Source organism: Rhinichthys klamathensis, unplaced genomic scaffold (genome assembly GCF_029890125.1).
Source record: "Rhinichthys klamathensis goyatoka isolate OS25496 unplaced genomic scaffold, OSU_Roscu_1.1 h1tg000281l_1, whole genome shotgun sequence".
NCBI classification, from domain to species: domain Eukaryota; kingdom Metazoa; phylum Chordata; class Actinopteri; order Cypriniformes; family Leuciscidae; genus Rhinichthys; species Rhinichthys klamathensis.
In genome coordinates, this window is record NW_026606800.1 from 3,269,766 (window position 1) to 3,290,317 (window position 20,552).

The 20,552-nt window shown below is 37.3% G+C and overlaps 1 protein-coding gene across 5 annotated transcripts in view; it reads right to left on the reverse strand.

Moving 5' to 3' along the window:
* Positions 1-1,026: 1,026 nt before the first annotated feature.
* Positions 1,027-20,552, reverse strand: part of fam184ab (family with sequence similarity 184 member Ab) — a 163,979-nt gene continuing 144,453 nt past the window's right edge. For 2 of the 5 annotated variants that reach the window (XM_056269123.1, XM_056269120.1), the window contains exons 16-20: positions 14,276-14,393; positions 13,658-13,717; positions 13,132-13,236; positions 10,819-11,027; positions 1,027-1,678 (exon numbers count right to left, since the gene is read on the reverse strand). In XM_056269123.1, the coding sequence (XP_056125098.1) occupies positions 1,597-1,678; positions 10,819-11,027; positions 13,132-13,236; positions 13,658-13,717; positions 14,276-14,393 (574 nt within the window). In that variant the 3' untranslated portion in view covers positions 1,027-1,596. The remainder of the gene's footprint in view (positions 1,679-10,818; positions 11,028-13,131; positions 13,237-13,657; positions 13,718-14,275; positions 14,394-20,552) is intronic. The other 3 variants (XM_056269121.1, XM_056269122.1, XM_056269124.1) reach the window with 3 other exon arrangements.

Consider the following 20,552-nt stretch of genomic DNA (forward strand, 5'->3'; position numbering starts at 1 on the left):
AGCTGTTACTGCCTGACATGTAGCTACTTTATTAGTTCAGAATACCATGCATTTAACAAACATTCAAACCATTTCCGTTGTCCTTATGCTCTCTTGAGCAAACTTCTACAAACAATAGAAACCTACAAGAATAATAAAGAGCACTGTTAATATTTAATTCCCTACAGTGCTGTATTTGACATACCTGGGTCAGGGTGGACGAGCAGCAGTTATGTACATTAATTAACAACATTCACACATGGGTGTTTCTTCCTGTCCGTGTTTTCAGATTTGGCGGTTTATTCTTCCTCTTTCTGGATTGTAGGGGAGCACGTGATAACAAACTATTACTTTTAGCACGAGATATTTCATTCTAATCCCGTTATAATACTGTAAAAGTAGTTTACCTTTCATATGCTTTGTTTTTTTATGTCTATATTGGCGCTGATAAATGATATGGTATGTAATAAATAATAACCCCCCCGTTTTTGGACTTGGTATAAACCAGTAAACGGATAACGGATGTCGACGACGTATCGCATCTCCCTCTGACCGCCAGTATAAAAGTCCCTTTAGTTTTATGGAAATTACACTGATAATGGACTTTTAATCGCGATTTTTGTGTATTTTATTTATTTAAATAATCATAAGGGAAAATGTATTCAATTATATTCTAAATAACTTTAGAATGTTATACATAATGTACACTATTTAAATTCATTAAATGGAATTATTAACATACTGCAAAATTAATAATTATATATTTAAATTATTACATTACATTTTAATGCAACAAACTCATTAAATAAAAAAAAATCTTATTATGCTTGTAAATGACAAGCACATTTAATTTTATTGAAAATTTACAGCTAGGGAATGTATCACTTTTGGTTTCTCTTATGTCCCATTCTGCAGGTCATAAACACTTTTTTATAATGAAAAATAAATTAAAGCTACACTTAAAGCTACACATAAACTTACCTCTCATCTCTGATTATGGATTCGCCGTTGCAAGGGTAATTGTTCTTATATCAAGAAAAAGCCAAATGACAATAAAAGTGTTTATTGTTTCTTCTTTCAGGGCAATATGTGTTGATGTATATGAAAATACAGGCATTTTAAATCATATGTTCTTTGCTTTTGGTTCCTTGAATGGTAAAAGTTCACTCACATAACAGACACACTTTATTAAATGTCACAATAATTATTTATTCTTACGCATACACCAGTAATATAAATATAAAATATGCATTTATTTTAAAATTAGTGAGACATCATTATATCTGTGTTGAGACATCCATACAAACAGTTTAATCCTACCAAAATTGATAATGCAGCTGTAACAAAGTCAGTACGGTGGCATTCTAAAATTAGATACAGAGGAGACAATACTGTTTTTTTCTCTCTTTTAACAAATAGTAATTAGCAGCGTATGCACCAATCTATAGAAACTGCGGTAAATGAAATGTCAAACATACCTATCATCACTGTAAAAACAAGAAATCCATTCACAGTGGGAAGAAAAAAAGAACAAATGAAAGGATGAGTCGTTAAATAATGTATTACTTTTTTGTCTTTTTTGTTTGGTTTGGTCGACATGCTCTTTAATTGCAAAAGTCAGAAGGAGAAGTACTGAGCGAACCACTCTTGTCTCTGGGGGTCTGGAGAGGTTACGGGTGATTCTTCTCCTTCAGGAGGGCTGAGGACAAAAACAGAGAGAGACAGAGATAAAGACAAAGAAACAGAAAGAAAGACAGTCAGAGACATGGAGAGAATCACAAAACCACTGTAAACTGCAGTCTGAGTTTCAGTACTGATAGCATAGCAACCACTGGATTGTTGTGTGTTCATGTGTTTTTAATGTACATACGTGTTTGTGTGTGTGTGTGTGTGTGTGTGTGTGTGTGTGTGTGTGTGTTTCCCAGGAACCGAGTGATATCAATAGGCCATTGCACTTGCAAAAAAGTACTGGATTTATATGATGTATCATGTAAATACCATGGTTATGAATATGGTTATCATTTAGTAACAAATTATGGCATCACTACTAAAAAAAGAACATATCTATTATTTGTTAAAGTGTTTATCCCGTCAGATAAAATAATAATACAAATTAAAAATTAATACTTTTATTCAGCAATTAAGCATTAAATTGATCAAAAGTGACAGTAAAGACATTAATAATGTAACAACATGTCTATTTAAAATATTTTTTTTATTCATGAAAGAATACTATAAAAACATGTATCACTATTTCCACAAAAATATTAAGCAACACAACTTTGTCCAACATTAATAATAATCAGAAATGTTTCTTGAACATGAAATCATCATAATTATTAGAATGATTTCAGAAGGATCATGTGACTAAAGACTGGAGTAATGATGATGAAAATTCAACTATGACAGGAATAAATTATATTTAAATATATATTAAAATAGAAGTAATTTTAAAATGTACAAATATTTCACAATTGTATTTTTGATACAAAAAATATATGATATATGCTTCTTTTTTTTTAGTAGATAAAACGTTTCTTTAACAAGTTCTCTGCAAAAAAAAAAAAAAAATCAATTTCTCTCAAGGTGAAGTCTGCTGTGTGCGTCACACTTCACCTTCCGGACCAGAACCCGCTTTCAATCCTGATTAATTTAGCCCTCATGTCAACGTTTATAGAGACTTTTTTATTTATTTCTCCCTCACAACTCTGCTCTTTTAAAGCATAAACACACCTCTAGAATATTACATTGTTTAGTCAGAAGAAAGAGTTCCTCTAAGCTGAACGGTTTCTTTCAGTGTGCTTGAAATGCTGACTGACTGATGTCTGGGCTTCTAACATTGACTCAGAAAGTACTCGAGTTTCACGTCTGGAAGTTTGGAGATTCAGAGGTCCTGTTTACACCTGGTATTTAAATTCGTCTCTTTTGTCCACTTCCAGAAAACAGAAAACATATGGAGAGCATCATCTTTCGTTTCTGCTCTGACAGCCACAAGACCGCGCCGAACGCTGTGAGTGCGTTAGAAATCAGGAATGGCGAGAAAATATTCTGCTTGGTACGTTTTTCGCCTTCAAACCAAACTTGGGTCACTACGAAAGGAATCCGGTCGAATGTGTTTTTTGAATACCTCTGGAAGTGTTTGAAAGTGGACAAGCTCAAAATGATTTAGACCCCGTTTACACAGCATTTAGCGTCATCCACTTGTGATCCGGTCGACCAAAACGCTTCTTAATACCAGGTGTAAACAGAGAGAAGAAGGCAAGAGAGATGGTTGGAGCTCTTCAAACTGAATTGTCTGTCTTTCTGTATCAATCCATGCATCCATCCATCCATCCATACATCCATCCATGCATCCATCTATACATCCATCCATGCATCCATCTATACATCCATCCATCCATCCATGCATCCATCCGTGCATTCATCCATCCATCCATGCATGCATCCATCCATCCATCCATCCATCCATCCATCCATCCATCCATCCATCCATCCATCCATCCATCCATCCATCCATCCATCCATGCATCCATGCATCCATCTATACATCCATCCATGCATCCATCCATCCGTGCATTCATCCATCCATCCATCCATCCATGCATCCATCCGTGCATTCATCCATCCATCCATCCATGCATCCATCCATCCATCCATGCATGCATCCATCCATCCATCCATGCATCCATCCATCCATCCATCCGTGCATTCATCTATCCGTGCATTCATCCATCCGTGCATTCATCCATCCATCCATGCATTCATCCATCCATCCATCCATCCGTGCATTCATCCATCCAACCGTGCATTCATCCATCCATCCATCCGTGCATTCATCCATCCATCCATCCGTGCATCCATCCATCCATCCATCCGTGCATTCATCCATCCATTCATCCATGCATCCATCCGTGCATTCATCCATCCATCCATCCATGCATGCATCCATCCATCCATCCATGCATGCATCCATCCGTGCATTCATCCATCCATCCATCCATCCATGCATCTATACATCCATCCATGCATCCATCCATCCATCCATCCATCCATCCATCCATCCATCCATCCATCCATCCATCCATCCATCCATCCGTGCATTCATCCATCCGTCCATCCATCCATCCATCCATGCATCCATCCATCCATCCATCCATCCATCCGTGCATTCATCCATCCGTCCATCCATCCATGCATCCATCCATCCATCCATCCATCCATCCATCCATCCATCCATCCATCCATCCATCCATCCATCCGTGCATTCATCCATCCATCCATCCATCCATCCATCCATGCATCCATCCGTGCATTCATCCATCCATCCATCCATCCATCCATCCATCCATCCATGCATCCATCCATCCATCCATGCATCCATCCATCCATCCATCCATCCATCCGTGCATTCATCCATCCGTGCATTCATCCATCCGTGCATTCATCCATCCATCCGTGCATTCATCCATCCATGCATCCGTACATTCATCCATCCATCCATGCATTCATCCATCCATCCATCCATCCATCCGTGTATTCATCCATCCAACCGTGCATTCATCCATCCATCCATCCGTGCATTCATCCATCTATCCATCCGTGCATCCATCCATCCATCCATCCATCCATCCATCCATCCATCCGTGCATTCATCCATCCATCCATCCGTGCATTCATCCATCCATCCATCCATCCGTGCATTCATCCATCCATCCGTGCATTCATCCATCCGTGCATTCATCCATCCATGCATTCATCCATCCATCCATCCATCCATCCGTGCATTCATCCATCCATCCATGCATCCATCCATCCATCCGTGCATTTATGCATCCATCCATCCGTGCATTCATGCATCCATCCATTCATCCATCTGTGCATTCATCCATCCATCCGTGCATTCATCCATCCATCCATCCTTCCGTGCATTCATCCATCCATCCGTGCATCCATCCATCCATCCATCCGTGCATTCATCCATCCATCCATCCAAACTTTTTTTATTGGAAATTACAGTAACATGGATTTCTTTGAACTTTCTTTGAACATTTATTTGAATCTCCTCACATTCAAATTAGAATTATTTTGCATCCTGTTCAAACTCAATTAAAATTCAGGAAGTGAATTGTAGACAAAAAGATCAAAACCTGTGCCAGTTGACTTCCGGAAATCTGTAAAAGTCAGCCAATCAGATTGAAGCTTGACATTTTGAGACATTGATGCATCTGATGTTTCATGACTGTGATCTAATGCAGAGACTATGGACGGATAAATACGGCATGTTTTACTCTAATGTGAAAGTAGTTTGCAAAGTTGAGTCAGCCTCCAGACTAAAAAAAAAAAAAAAAAAAAAAATCCACAGTATTTTCATACACATAAATTCAGAGTTTCGATCAGTGCTGATATCTTCAGTCAACCTGCTCTTGTGTATTCAAACTTCTGAATCTTTGGAATTGTTGGCTTGAAATCTAATCTCTATTCTTTCATATCTGCAATAAAATCAATGTGCTTTGGTCCCTTAAGCCTGATCTGCAGCAAACTCAATTTAACGCTCAATTGAGCATTTGCATCAGCCTGTTCAGCACTAATGTAACTTCTACCTGCACTGAGACACACGATCATGAGAGTTAAACACCTTCAAAGCAGCACTGCTGAAGCAGAGTCATTCGACTCATTTAGAAGGTGGTATGCATATTGGCATCTATGCAAAATTATTGTTATTTTAAATTATTATTATTATAATGCATTCTGATGGCTGGACACACAGCATTCTTGCACTATTTTTTTTTAACCAATTTTGGGGTTTTTTGCTACACAGACGTATTTGACCATTGTGATGCATCTAGCATTTTTTTCTTTTTTTCCTTCATGCCTTGAAAATGACATTTTTTTAAAACCCAAATGAAATTGCCGTTGACATATTTCCTATTAAACAGGAAGTAGACTTTACAATAAGGTTTCATTAGTTAACAATAGCTACAGTACTTTAGTTAACATGAATTACAAATGAACAATACTTCTACAGCACTTATTGATATAAGTTAATATTAATTGTAACATTTACTATGGAAGCTTGTTTCCACCACAGAATGAAAAAATAAAAAAGGTAATTGCGACTTTTATCTCACAATTCTGACTTTTTTTCTCACAATTGCGAGTTTACATCTCACAATTCTGACTTGATTTCTCAGAATTGCGAGATATAAAGTCAGAATTGCGTGACATAAAATCGCAATTGTGTGTTATAAAGTCAGAATTGCGAGATATAAAGTCAGAATTGCATGATATAAAGTCGAATTTGCGTGTTGTAAAATCAGAATTGTGAGATATAAACTATTCTGAGGGGAAAAAGGTTAGTCTTTTTTCCCCCTTAGAATTGGCCTGATAACTCGCAATTGCGAGTTTATATCTCACAATTCTGAGAAAAGATGTCAGAATTTCGAGATGTAAACTCGCAATTGTAAGAAAAAAAGTCAGAATTGTGAGATAAAAAGTCGCAATTCTGTCTTTTTTTCTCGCAATTGCGACTTTATTTCTCATAATTGCGACTTTATATCTCGTAATTGCTACTTTATTTCTCAGAATTGCGACTTTATATCTCGCAATTGCGACTTTATATCTCGCAATTGCGACTTTATTTCTCACAATTCTGACTTCAGAACTCGCAATTGTGAGATAAAAAGTCGCAATATTTTTTTTTATTTTTTTTATTCAGTGGCGTAAACAAGCTTCCACAATTTACTCATACATTATTACAATCAAAAGTTTTATTTGTTAACATTAGTTAATGCACAGTGAACATGAAGAAACAACGAACTATTTTTATTAACTAATAATAATAAAAATTGATTTGCCCATTATTAGTTCATGTAAGTTAATACATTAAAGGGTTAGTTCACCCAAAAATGAAAATTCTCTCATTTATTACTCACCCTCATGTCATTCCAAACCTGTAAGACCTTTGTTCATCTTCAGAACACAAATGAAGATATGTTTGATGAAATCCGAGAGCTTTTACGGCTCAGTATCGGCCGGCTCCAGTGTCAGCATCACACGCATGCCTCGTGGTGTTCACGTGAACAGCATCAGCCAATACTGAGCAGGCTGAGAAAAGCTCTGAGAAAGCTCTCGGATTTCATTAAACATATCTTCATTTGTGTTCTGAAAATGAACAAAAGTCTTACAGGTTTGGAACGACATGAGGGTGAGTAATTAATGACAGAATTTTCATTTTTGGGTGAACTATCCCTTTAACTAATGTTAACGCATGAGACCTTGGGCCGGTTTCACAAAGATAGACTTTGACTATGGCTTAGATAGTCAGACTTCAGATAAACATCTAAATCAGACCGTTACACAAAGCACTTAAGACTCTGACTATCTTAAGTAGGACTACACTGCAATGCATTGACACCACAAAAAACATGGCAGATCGAGTAAGCGCATTCAACCGCTCAGTGCAGTTTACCCCAGTGGAAAATATGTGTTTGTTGGAGGAGTATAACAGTTACAAGGACATTTTACTTGGGAAATTTAGCGGAGAATGTAGTAACAAGAAGAAATGTTTAATTTGGAAAAAGATTGCTACGACAGTGTGGCGAGCAGGATGAGGCCGAGGAACGTGAGAGCGGCGCGAGGCCGGTGGCGTGATTGATAATCAGCGAAACCTGCGAGACGCACCGGTCTCGTATCTTCACAGTTGTCGCTCCTCCTTTATGCTTCCGCTCCTCCGTGAGAGATACGAGACCGGTGCGTCTCGCAGGTGTCACTCATTATCAATCACGCCACCAGCCTCGCGCCGCTCTCACATCCCTCGGCCTCATCCTGCTCGCCACAGACAGTTAACACCGTTAATCCGACCGTTGAGCGGAGCGTTAAAGACGTACAGAAAAGATTAAAAAAAAAATATTTCCAGTAGGTTACTGCGGTCCCTAATAACCCTTTCCCTTCTCATATCTCTCTCCATAACGTCGTCAGCAAACCACAAATTATGAGCCATTTTCCCTTTTCTTTAGGCTGTTTGTAATTTAACTGATTGTTACTGCTAGTTGCCAAGGTAACAGAGTCTTAGACCTAAGTTAGCCTGGGGGTGTCTAATTTTTTTGGTCTAAATTAAGTCAGTCTTTATTTTTGTGAAACAGTCTAACTTGCATTAGACTAGTCTATGAGCTAATGTTAGACTTGTCTAACACTATAGACCGGTCTAAAATAGCTTTGTGAAACCGGCCCCTTATTGTAAAGTGTTACCGATTATCCCTAAAAAAATCATTTTTACTCTAGAGAGCAATTGACTGGGAAATGTGTAAAAAAATAATAACAGTCTTTCCCTCATTTTCTCAGACTTTTCATTTTATAATGTGCCTATCTGCTAAAATATAATTTTGCCAACAAAGTGATTTAGCATATAAATGGCCTCAAATTAAACAAATATTGACATCAAATAAAAAATATAGCACTTTTAAATCATTAGTTTATGTAAACATGTGTTGACCACTGTGATGCATCTAGTTATTTATTTCTTTGCATTTTTAAACCCCCCATTGAAATGGGCATTGATGTATTTCCTATTAGAACATGACTTTGGATAGGATTTATATATATATATATATATATATATATATATATATATATATAAAAAGGTCCATTTTTAAATAATAACCCAATTATCATTCTAGAGAGCATTCAACTGGACAAAAATCTAAAAAAATTCTTTATTTTCCCAGACGGTACAGTTTAAATGTGCATATCTACTAAAAGTGATTTTTGTCACCTTTTAGGAGTACATTAGCATATAAATGGCCTTAATGCGAACACATATCGACTAAAAGCCACAAAACCCAAGTGTCAAATTACAAATAGCACTTTAAAAAATTGATCTTGAGACCAAAGCTCAAGTGCAAGCATTCAGTGCGAATGGCCCCTAAATCATAATACTCATAAAAAGTCAACAAAGTTCTGATTATGAAAATTGGACCCCACTTGAATCTTAAAAATGACTCTAGTTCAGTTGCTAAGTGGACCAATGACATGAACTGAACCGGATAGACTGTGAGAGCCATATGAGTGTCACATGACAAAACAGGACAAGTCTACCTTGCTGCATCACTTGCACCTCATTTACATTCACACCAGCATGCAAGGAAGAACACCCAATGGTGCTTCAGATGAGACAGTGACTCAGCAAAACATGCATGACACAACCACCGCTTACAACATGCCAACTGCAAAAGCAGAGCCATAGGTTTATTGTAGAAAAAATAAAGAGCAGGAATATTATAATGAATGAGTATATAAAGCCCAAAACAGTGTTATTTACATGTTCACACAGATGCAAGAGTATATATCTCCCCCCCCCCCTCTCCCCTCTCCCCTCTCCCATGTAATGTGGTCTTTAAGGACAGTAAAAGACAGTTACATAACAGATGAGTATAACTTCCATCACAAACAGAAAACACAACACAGAGACAGACACCAACTTCCAGCATGCACTGCGACAGTGGGGACACATGCTCCCATTTGCATTCCAATGCCATTTCCAAAGCTCATGTATGGGACTTCAGAAAGTAACATTATGCATTCATGTACATCAATGTTAGGAAAAAGCTCAAGTATCCCTTTTATTTGGCTGACGTGAATGCACTGGCTGCGTTCGGAATGGAATACTAGCTTCTTGCATATCGCCTCCTGTTTTATACAGTATATAGTATGCTATATGCAGTGAGAATGTTTCAAAAAGTAGCATGCTATATTGTTAGCATGACTGCATTAGGCTGCACGTTTAATTCAGCAAGCGGCATGCAGTAAGCATCTAAGAAATGAATATGAAGAATAACAAATATATATATATATATATATATATATATAAAATATATATATATATATATATAAATCACATACTTTAGTGCAGTGTTATTATAATATATAAATATTAAACGAGAAAATTTAATTAAAAAATCAAAAAAGTAGAACTGCTGCTTTTGCAAATAACTGAAATAAATAACTTTAAGCTACAGTATTATAATTCCTAAAACTAAAATAAAAATAAATTAAAGCGAAAATATATAATAATGTGGCGAAAGCACATAACAAAAAATAAATTAAAAATAAAATAAAATAAAATAAAAGACCATTCAAAATATGAATAAATACTATACAAGTATACTAATAATATTAAAATAACATTGATTTTATGTAAAATGTCATAACCTTTAGCAGTCCGATCAATAATGAAATTAATAAGAAAACAATGTATAAAAAGATGTTTAGGTTCATTCATCACTGGATGAAATGAAAGGCCAAACAGAAAGCATTGCATTATGGGATACAGTACCCAACATACTCTGTTGTATACTGCAAAATATAGTAGGGTATTCCATGCATACAGTATATTTTAAGAAATGTGTACAGTATGGTAGTATTCCATTCCGAACAAGTGTACCGACTACAAAAGTACAATAAAAAAAATAAAATAATAATAATAAATGTGAATGTTTTTTGCTTGGCAACTTAAATCCTTCAATGTATTCCCCTCAAAAAGCAGCAATCCAAACTGGAATTCTAACACGACCCCAGTCCGAGACCAGGGCGGCGCACTCATTATTCAAGTTAATTAAGGAGATCGGAGCCGTAATTCTGGATTTCACGCTCTCTGTTAGGCAGAGAGGAGCCTGGGAGACGCAAACACAAAGCAAACCATCAGAAGTTTCCGTGTGCATTTGCGTGGCACATAAAAGGGATACCACAGCTGCCCGGGCGGTACATTTTCAGTGTGCTGATGTGTTTGTCCGCTGGCCCGTGGTGCAGAGAGAGAGGCGTCTGCCGGGATGAGGTGCGCCTCACCTCGTCAATTTCTTGGGTTCGGTGAGAGGGGTCGGTGGGGGCAGGGGTTTGCTCGTGTTAGGCTCCAGCTGGTGAATGGGGGAGTTGGGGATTGGTTCGAGGCGGTTGGGCTGGGGCTGTCCGCTCCCTGTCCCCGTAGCCTCCACATTGGCCCTAAGATTGGCCGAGCTGCTGAATCGGGTGGCTGACTTGTCGTTCTTTCGCTTTTGCTACATAGGACGACAAGAAAAGCAAACAAAAAAGGAAGTTGGGAGAGCTTGATGCTCCATTTCTAAGAAGTTCTCTTGATCTCCTAATGATTGCTTCCTAACAAACGTCCCACTGAAAGTCAAGCTCGCAACACTCAGCAGAGGAAGCATCAGTCGCTCTCAGCCAATCAAATCAAAATGAGTCGAAAGAGATGTGTCAGAGGAAGAGGCTGTTGAAAATTTTCAGACTGAAAAAAAGAATGGCTTGGAAAGCAAAGAAGAACTGGATGTCTAAACAGGAAGAGAACGCGGAGTAACGAGAGACACTGACACTCACACGTCAACACACACACACACATATATGCACATGTAATCACTGACACTTGGAAGTTATAGAACACAGATGAGGGCAACAGTGAAATATCTGGTGAAACAGAATGACATTGTTTAGACTGGGTCAGGAACTGCTGTGATGTATGGAACAAACATCATTTCCTCTTAAGCTCTGGAGAAACATGAAGTTATAAAGGGATGGTTCACTCAAAAATGAAAATTCAGTCATCATTTCCTCACCCTCATGTTGTTTCAAACCCTTGTATAATGTAGTGGTCTCTCTTTTTTATGCAATAGCAAGTTTTTAAGCTTCAAAATGTGCCCATAAAAGAATCATAAAAGAAGTCCATAGAACTCGTGTGAACTCATACGACAGATTTGAGTGAAGAACAGACGAACAGACAGATAATAATGTCATGAATCAGAACGATTCAAAAACAAAATATTCAGATTCAATGAAAATATCAGAAACTAAATCTAAAAGTATTCAAATATTTTTTTTGTTAATTGAAATAAAGCTGAAATAAAATAAACTAAATATTAGATGTAAAACTTAAATATAAACAAAAATGGAAAAAAAGAAATGTTGCCTTGGCTACTTAATCAAATACATAAAAGTTAAGTGTTAATTTAAGTACTAAAATTTCTACAACTGTAATTAAGGTAAATAAAAATATTTTTTTTAAATGAACACAAATGACAAAATTACATAACAAAATGACTAAGACTTAAACTAATTCAAAATATTAATAAGTATTACAACAGTATATAAATAATACTAAAATAAACACACAAATATTTTAGCATGGGTAGTACTGGTAGTATTCCAGTCTACTAAATCAAAGTAAAAAGAACATTTCATTCAAAAATAAGAATAAAATAGATATCATATGGCTTCAGAAGTATTTAAATATAGCGTACATGCCGAAAGGACTATTTTTATGATACTTTCTATGTGTGTTTTCAGTCCTTTTTAAAGCTTGAAAGCTTCAGTCCCCATTCATTGCAATTGCATGTAAGAAACCAACCAGTTTGGAATCACATGAGGGTGAGTAAATCATGTCAGAATATAAATTTTTGGGAGAACAAACCGTTTAATAAACAAGTGTGTGTGTGTGTGTGTGTGTGTGTGTGTGTGCGTGCGCTTGATAAGAGCTCCAGCATGCTCTTGGTGAACAGTGTTTCCAATGAACTCCAGTCTGGCATGTCAGTTGTATTGCCTTTGCACCACAGTAACACTGCATCCTAACCAGGTACAACACTTCTGCTTAAGTCATTTTCACAGTAATCAAAGTCTTTTTGATGTTTAATATACTTTGAACCAATGAGATTTCACTGTGGAAGCAATTAACCACTAGTTGGGAACTCAGATTTGCAATGTACACATGTAATTTATCGCTTTCTGTGTCATGCCTGGCTAGGTTACAGTGTAAAAAAAAAAAAGGACATTCAAGAAGAACTATCAAGCCCCACTGAGAAATGCATTGATCCTACAACACTCCTGTCATTTCCAAAACTTAGTGAGCTGCCTCAATGTCTACACTCTATACATTAGAAACCATGTAGAGAGAATGTATGCACCTATAAACATGCAATTTGTTTAATTTCTTTGTGCTCTGACAAGCTTTTTTTTTATCAAAAGTGTGTGTCCCATGCAAACAGCCAACATCCAAACTAAAATGGAGCCTAATCAGATCACTAGGTTTTGGAACAGCAACTATGTCTTACTCAAGCTAAATAGTTACCAGCTCCACACACAAGGGCATAGCAGAGTACGAAAAAGAAATCCTACCTTGACAAGAGGGTTAATGACACCAACATTGGGGTTTGTGTTGAAGATTTTGTTGAAGTTGGTCTCTCTGTTTACAAGCTCCAGCTGGTAGAACTTCTTGTCATCCTGTAAAGAAAAGTAGATGCTCTCACGATTTTCATGGAATACCATTTGTCTACAGAACATGAAGGGCACTAACACAACAAATGTTTTGCAAGCTTAAATACATTAATAAAAAAATATGATTAGCTTCTATTAAAAATACTAGTTCATGTGATGATACAAATGGTAAAATGCATGCATTTTATATGACAGTCAGTTATAGAAATGATATTTTAATTTTAAAAAATGGTTTAAACATCAAAACCTTGCCATGAAAAAATGTGAATTGGTTTTCACGTTTAACATTATAATATAAAATATAAATTCATAAATGTAAATATGAACAATATGGTGTATGTTCTCCCTATCACTTATGTTCCTCAAAATAATTATAAACTCTCATTACATTAATTACATAATGACGTGACATCATCATTTAACTCACATTTGACATTGATACTGTTTTTTTTCTTTCTTGACTTTCATCAAATATCACATTTCCACTCTGTCACATAAAACAAAGAAAAATATAACTATAAAAGTCATATATTCAATATCAAATCATATCCATGTTATTTTCATTTCAGCTTTGGTTCAGTTCAGCTAATTAATTAAAGCGCATTCAACTTTATTTGTGATAATGCATCAGTGAATTAAAACGTCTTTAATTTCAATGTATACGGTAAATTCTCTGTTGAAAAGACCAGCACAGCTGCTGTAATTATAGCAGGTGCTAGTGTGATTTTATTGCAGTCTAAATCGGAAAGATACAAGAAACAAGGATGTAAAACGTCTAACAACATTGTTTCATGAAAGCATTTAGAGAATGCGGTTGTCCCTGTGTATAGAGCAGGATTAAGCTGGTCTTTTCAGCAGGTTTGTATCCTGTAATAGATCCATCCCTCTAGTCTTGTGAGACTCTGCTAATCTCAGCAGGATGTAGCAGGACCATGCACCCGTGGGATACCTCGTCTTGTGTAACAAGATTCACAGCTGAGGAATTTCACAATAAGATACTGAGATACTGTGAATGAGCATGTCACACTTCTTAAAGTGCTCTTACCACCAGTTTCTTGACCAAAGATTCTCTCTCGGCCACCATGTCCTTCAGTTCGGCTATTGTCTGCAGATCTTCAGGCCTGCTTTCTCTGTTCCGGAATTTGTCTTCTGTCCCCTCCAACCTGAGGAGCAAAGACATGTCTTTAAGATGAGGATTTCTCTTCAACCTTGAAATGAGTGGTTAACAATGTCTAAATGCATAGTTGCAGTATATTATTAGCATTTAACCTTTATTTTCTCCAGTTCAAGATGGTGGACGGAGCGAGAGAAATGTAGATTATATCAACTCATAAAAAATATAAATAATCGACTATTTTACACAATTATTTGTGTGTTTTATGTGTTTTTATGCTTATTACAGTATTGCAGCATTAGCTTAGCAACAAGCTAAGCTGTTGCTTAGCTTAGCAACTGAAATAGCAGGCAGGGTGCTATTTGTGTGGCTGTGGAGTTGCTAACTATGTAGAGCACTTCAAATCGGTCACTTGGCAGCAAGACAACTCACGTTTAGGAACTGAGCTACCAACCCTCTCTGCAGTCTGTTTACAATCTGTCTGTCATCTGTTTGAGCTTGTGACTCATTACTGAGAGTGAAATTGGACTATTCTGACACTTTCAGCTCAGTTAGAAAGCAAAGCTGATGGCGTTGCGCTTTGAACACAGAATTAATTAAACACCATTGATCAGATCCTCATGATGATATGGGCATCTACACTTCATTTTCTCTACTTCTCATTGGATTAGTGTGATAGTTAAAATCATCAGAACTTTTGAATACCCGTCGCTCAATCATTCTTTCATCAGGAATTCTTTGATTATAAGTGTCGTTGAGAATCAATATCTCCGTGTTTCTGCATCTTTGGATGTTTCAAAATGTTTGCTGAATCTTCAATGAGCAAGCAATGTGACTCTTCCCAGAGGTATACGGTGTTAAGATATACGGCTGATTTCATATGAAACCTTCCCTGAGGACTTTACAACTACTTGTAATGATGACTTTACAACTTAACAAATCAGTCCATCAGTCTATCCATCCATCCATCCATCCATCCTATCTATCCATTTATATCATCCTTCCATCTATCTGTATATCATCCATCCATCAGTCTATCCATTCATCTGTCCATCAGTTCATTTGTCACTCAGTTCATCCATCCATCTATCCATCAGGTCGTCCATTCATCTGTCCATCAGTTTATCCATCTACCCTAGTGAAAAATAAATATATATATTGAAATATTTATTTTATGCTAAGTATACAGCAAATACATTTACATATTTATGTACTTAATATAAATACCCTGAGTGATATTACAACACATTTTAGGGTTAATATTAAGGAATGTGCATTGTGCAATAAAGTAGTATGCCAAATAAAGTTTATATCAGTAAGTCTCAATAAGCGATATAAATACAAATTGATATAGGTTTTTTTTTTCACTAGGGTATCTATCTGCTTATCAATACATAACAAAATAACTAAAACTTTATCAAATTAACACTATATATTTACTGTATACAGACTCATAATAGCAGTTCACTGAATGGGCCTTTCTGAGTAAAAAAAGTTATCATCAAGCCTATTTTTCCATTTAAAATGACAGCAGCAAAGCCTGCACTCGAGCGGTTAGAGTAGTAAAGCCCATGCGCCGCACATGAGGATGACTGCACACACTAAATATTCATGAGGCTTAAATAGGTTGAAATTTAAAACTAGTTGGAGGACTCTGTTTAGGGAAACTCAGCTGTCATAATAATTAATTGCACAGAGGACAGAACTGTCATTTCAATAGGTTATGTTTAATTAGCTGGCAGTGTATCTGCTCTTCAGGGACACCTGGAGATGGCAAGCTTAGGAAACGCTGAGGGATACAAGTTCTGACTGCTTCACACGAGACCCCATTCTGTTCAGTCACAGATTGACTGCTTCTCACACTAAAAATACTTGCACCAGGCAAATGTTCAAAACCTCATTTAAAGGAATAGTTCGCCTTGAAATCCTTCACTTAGTCATGTCATTAGAAAACCTGTATGAGTGATTTTCTTTTAAGGAACCCAAAAGGAGATCTTTTGTACACAATGCAAGTGAACAGAGCAGTCAAGCTCCAAAAATGACAAAAAGAGAGAGAGAGAGAGAGAGAGAGAGAGAGAGAGAGAGAGAGAGAGAGAGAGAGAGAGAGAGAGAGAGAGAGAGAGAGAGAGAGAGAGAGAGAGAGAGAGAGAGAGAGAGACAAAAATAAACCATTAAAATAGCATAAAAGTAGTCAAAATGATCTGTGCAAAATATATCCAAGTCTTCTAAAGTCATCTGATAGATATAAATATTCAGCCACCAGTCTAGTAAGACTTTTCATTCAAACATTTTTCTTCTGGTTTTAACCATAAATCTCACTATATCATATTCAACTATTTGCCAATTAAATGTTTTTTTTTTAAAGATGTTTAAAACAGTTTGGAGGAATAGTTTGAAAAAATATCTTTTGCTATGCAAGTAATTCCCTCAAAAAAATAAAGTTACTGTCTTTTATCCGATTTTCAAATATTTTTCCCCCTCAAAGGTTGTAATATTGCAGTTCATCTCAGAGCTGGTCGGTTTGATTCAAGGCTTAGAGCTCTTTATTAAAGAATTTCTTGAAATCTCTATGAACAAAATGAATAAGAAAAATGGAAGCAAGGCCACTGAAAAAGTATGCGGTCAGAGTTGTGATTTATTGGCACATCATGGATCACTTCTTTTGATTCCTCTGTTATATTAAACTTTCATCTAGCTCAGAGTTTATTTCTTTGCTCTAACACAAATGTTTAGTCTGTGAAAGCAGCAGCCATTTTCAAAAGACAACACATTTCCTGCTATGTACTACTGATTTTTATTTAGGACATGCTCATTTCTGAATAAATGACTCTAATGAATTGTTTTTTTTTAGTCAATCAAGCCAGCAAAAAAAAAAAAAAAAGATTTTAAAATGACTTATTCAAATTATCTGGCTGTGAAATTGAATTGTGTTTTCCCAAATATTTATTCTATTAATATTTTATTTATTTATTAAGTACCAAAAGAATCGCTAAGAGGATTCAATACCACTAGGAATGGGAATCATACAGATTTGAACAATTTTGATTCTGAAGATCAGAAATTTACTAATTTGTGCTTCAACATATTCTAACTTGGTACATCAGGATCAGAAACCAAATAGACAGATGCCAACTAATGACATTTGGCATTTAATAATGGCTTAAATCTGTTGAAATCTCACATATAATTTCAGAATATCTGGAATACGGCTCATCTGGACAACTTTTATGGTGTTATGGCGCGGCTTGACAGCATGTGTCTGCATTCAAATAGCAGCAAATAGGGAAAAATAATCAATGATAGAATCTTCCTTTTTGGTGAACTATTTCTTTAAGATCAGTATAGCCTTTGTCTCACAAACATGAATTATCAATAAAAAACACTAGGATTTAAATGAACCTCAGATATTTTGCATGAGGAATGTTGCCTTTGTTGAATTCAAATCTATGTGTTTCCCTTGTATTTTGTATGGTGTAGGGCCTTTCCATGTCATTAAACACATTTCCAGAATCGAAATTATTCATTATAATTCGTAATTGATAACACTGAGCGCATTCAGGGAGTCAGATGAACTATTTTTACCACAAGGCTAGCTGTTAATAGCTGGATTTGATGGTGTTCTTGTCTTGTTCAAGTACACCTAAATTAGGTCAACTCTGACAACAATATCTACAGTCAAAGAGTTCTCCTACAACCCTGACAACTTTCTATATTTATACACACACATAGGGGTGGGAATCTTTTACCATCTCACGATTAAATTCGATTCCGATTCTTGAGGCCACGATTCGATTCAAAATCGATTTTCGATTCAAAAAGATTTTCGATTTAAAACGATTCGATTTTATCCATAATGATTTCTAATCGGGTTTCTGATCATGATCTACTCTCATCTGCTTTGCTATACAGAATGACAAACGGAGACCAGTGTTTCCTCTAGGATTTTTTCCAGCTCTGGTGGCAGGCCCATTTCGCCAGGGGGAGGGGGCGTGGCCCATGAGTGATTGCCATTGGCCACGCCCCCTTACCCCAGGTGTTTAAACCTCCCCTAAGTATTATAACATTATAACATGAAAGGCTCGAATAAGAGCGGCAAAGCGATTATGCGCATCCCGTGTGCAGAATGATGCACTTGAAGCAACGCGAAGTCACAGCGCGCAGCGCTCCGGATTGAAAAGTTCAAAGCACAGAGCGAAGAGATTATATCTGTCTATCTATGCTTAATGTATTATTTGCAACAGTTTATTGAGCATTTAATTTCAGTTACAGTGCGGATGAAGAACAATTCATAGCGCTCTCCAGTGCTGTAATCTTCCCAACTCAACCATCACATGTTACAGCACAACCTCTACGAGCCTTTTCAATCTGGTTTCAGGACACATCATAGCACAGAAACTGCCCTCATCAAAATCACGAATGACCTTCTCATGGCAGCTGACTCTGGCCATGTCAGCATTCTAATACTTCTTGACCTCTCTGCAGCCTTCGATACAGTCTCCCATTCCATTCTTCTCACACGTCTCTCTGAACTCATCGGCCTTACTGATACAGTGTATTCCTGGTTTAAATCCTATCTCACCGACAGGCAACAATATGTCACCTTCAAGGGGACTTGCTCTAAATTGGCGCCAGTCCTGCATGGCGTGCCACAAGGATCTGTACTTGGCCCACTGCTATTTAATATTTACATGTTGCCACTTGGGATGATTGTCCGGAAGCATGGATTACACTTCCACTGCTATGCTGACGACACTCAGCTCTACATCAGTACCAAGCCTTCTACTTCTCTTCCACCAGTGCCACTTATCAACTGCCTGAAGGACATAAAGCACTGGTTGGACAGTAACCTTCTCAAACTGAACAAAGACAAAACAGAACTCATGGTGTTTGCCCCGCTGTCACTTCTTAAAAAAGTTGATGACATCATACTGGATGTGGATGGCTGCTCAATCTCTGCATCTCCTCAAGTACGCAACCTGGGCGTCATCATGGACTCCACTCTCTCCTTCCAACAACACATCAAAAACGTCACTAAAATTGCTTTCTATCATCTCAAGAACATCTCCAGACTCCGACAGTGCCTCTCCAACTCTGTAGCTGAGGCCCTCATCCACTCATTCATCACCTCCCGACTTGACTATTGCAATGGCATCCTGTTCGGTCTACCCAGCAAAGCCACTGACAGACTACAGTATGTGCAGAACTCTGCGGCTAGGATGCTCACACACACAAAACTTGGTCTTCACATTGCTCCCATCCTGATGAAGCTTCATTGGCTGCCAGTTAAGTCCCGCATCAAATATAAAATCCTCCTCCTGACGTACAAGTCCCTTCATGGACTTGCACCCCAGTACATTACTGATCTTCTCCATCCCTACACTCAGTCACGGTCCCTGCGTTCCTCTGACAAGGACCTGCTTGCTGTTCCTAAGTCCAGGCTTAAGACATTTGGTGATAGAGCTTTCTGTGTTGGTGCTCCTTCACTTTGGAACAAGCTTCCCCATGAGATCCGCTCTGCCTCCTCACTTTTAACCTTTAAATGCCAGCTCAAAACACACCTTTTCAATGAGGCCTATGGACTCTAGCTCCCCTGGCCTTTGCCCTTATCTTAATTCTACCCTTCCCTTTCTCATGTTGATTGTTAAGCGTCCTTGGGTACTTTGAAAGGCGCTATATAAATTGAAGTTATTATTATTATTATTATTAATCTAACAGACACCCGGGAGAAAGGATTATGATTTAGAAAACGCTATAACGCGACGCGCTGTGTGAGTGCCGAATGGAGAATGACTGAGGAGAGATGAGTTTCCATTAACTTTAACTAACGACTTAAATATTCATTTTTACCTCACATTATGCTATTATGACTTTAGAAGTCTTGGAATATAGTGCGAACACTTTATGGTGCTTTACAATGTTTTTTATGCCTTTAGCTTAACAATAACACAATATGCACATTAATATCGGACCTCACTGAGAAGCTGCAGCCGTGGCGGGATTATTTTAGGTGTGGCGGCCCGCCACGGCAGAATGAATGTAGAAGCATCATATTTAGAAGCATCAGAAGCTCTATAAAAGCATCCATATTTGCTTCCTCTGATTTGCCGCTCACGTTCAAAAACCGGCTGCGTGCATGACGTCCGGACGTCCCGTATAGGCTATAGTTACAAAAATGGAGGCGAACAGCCAGCTGATTTTATTTATTTAT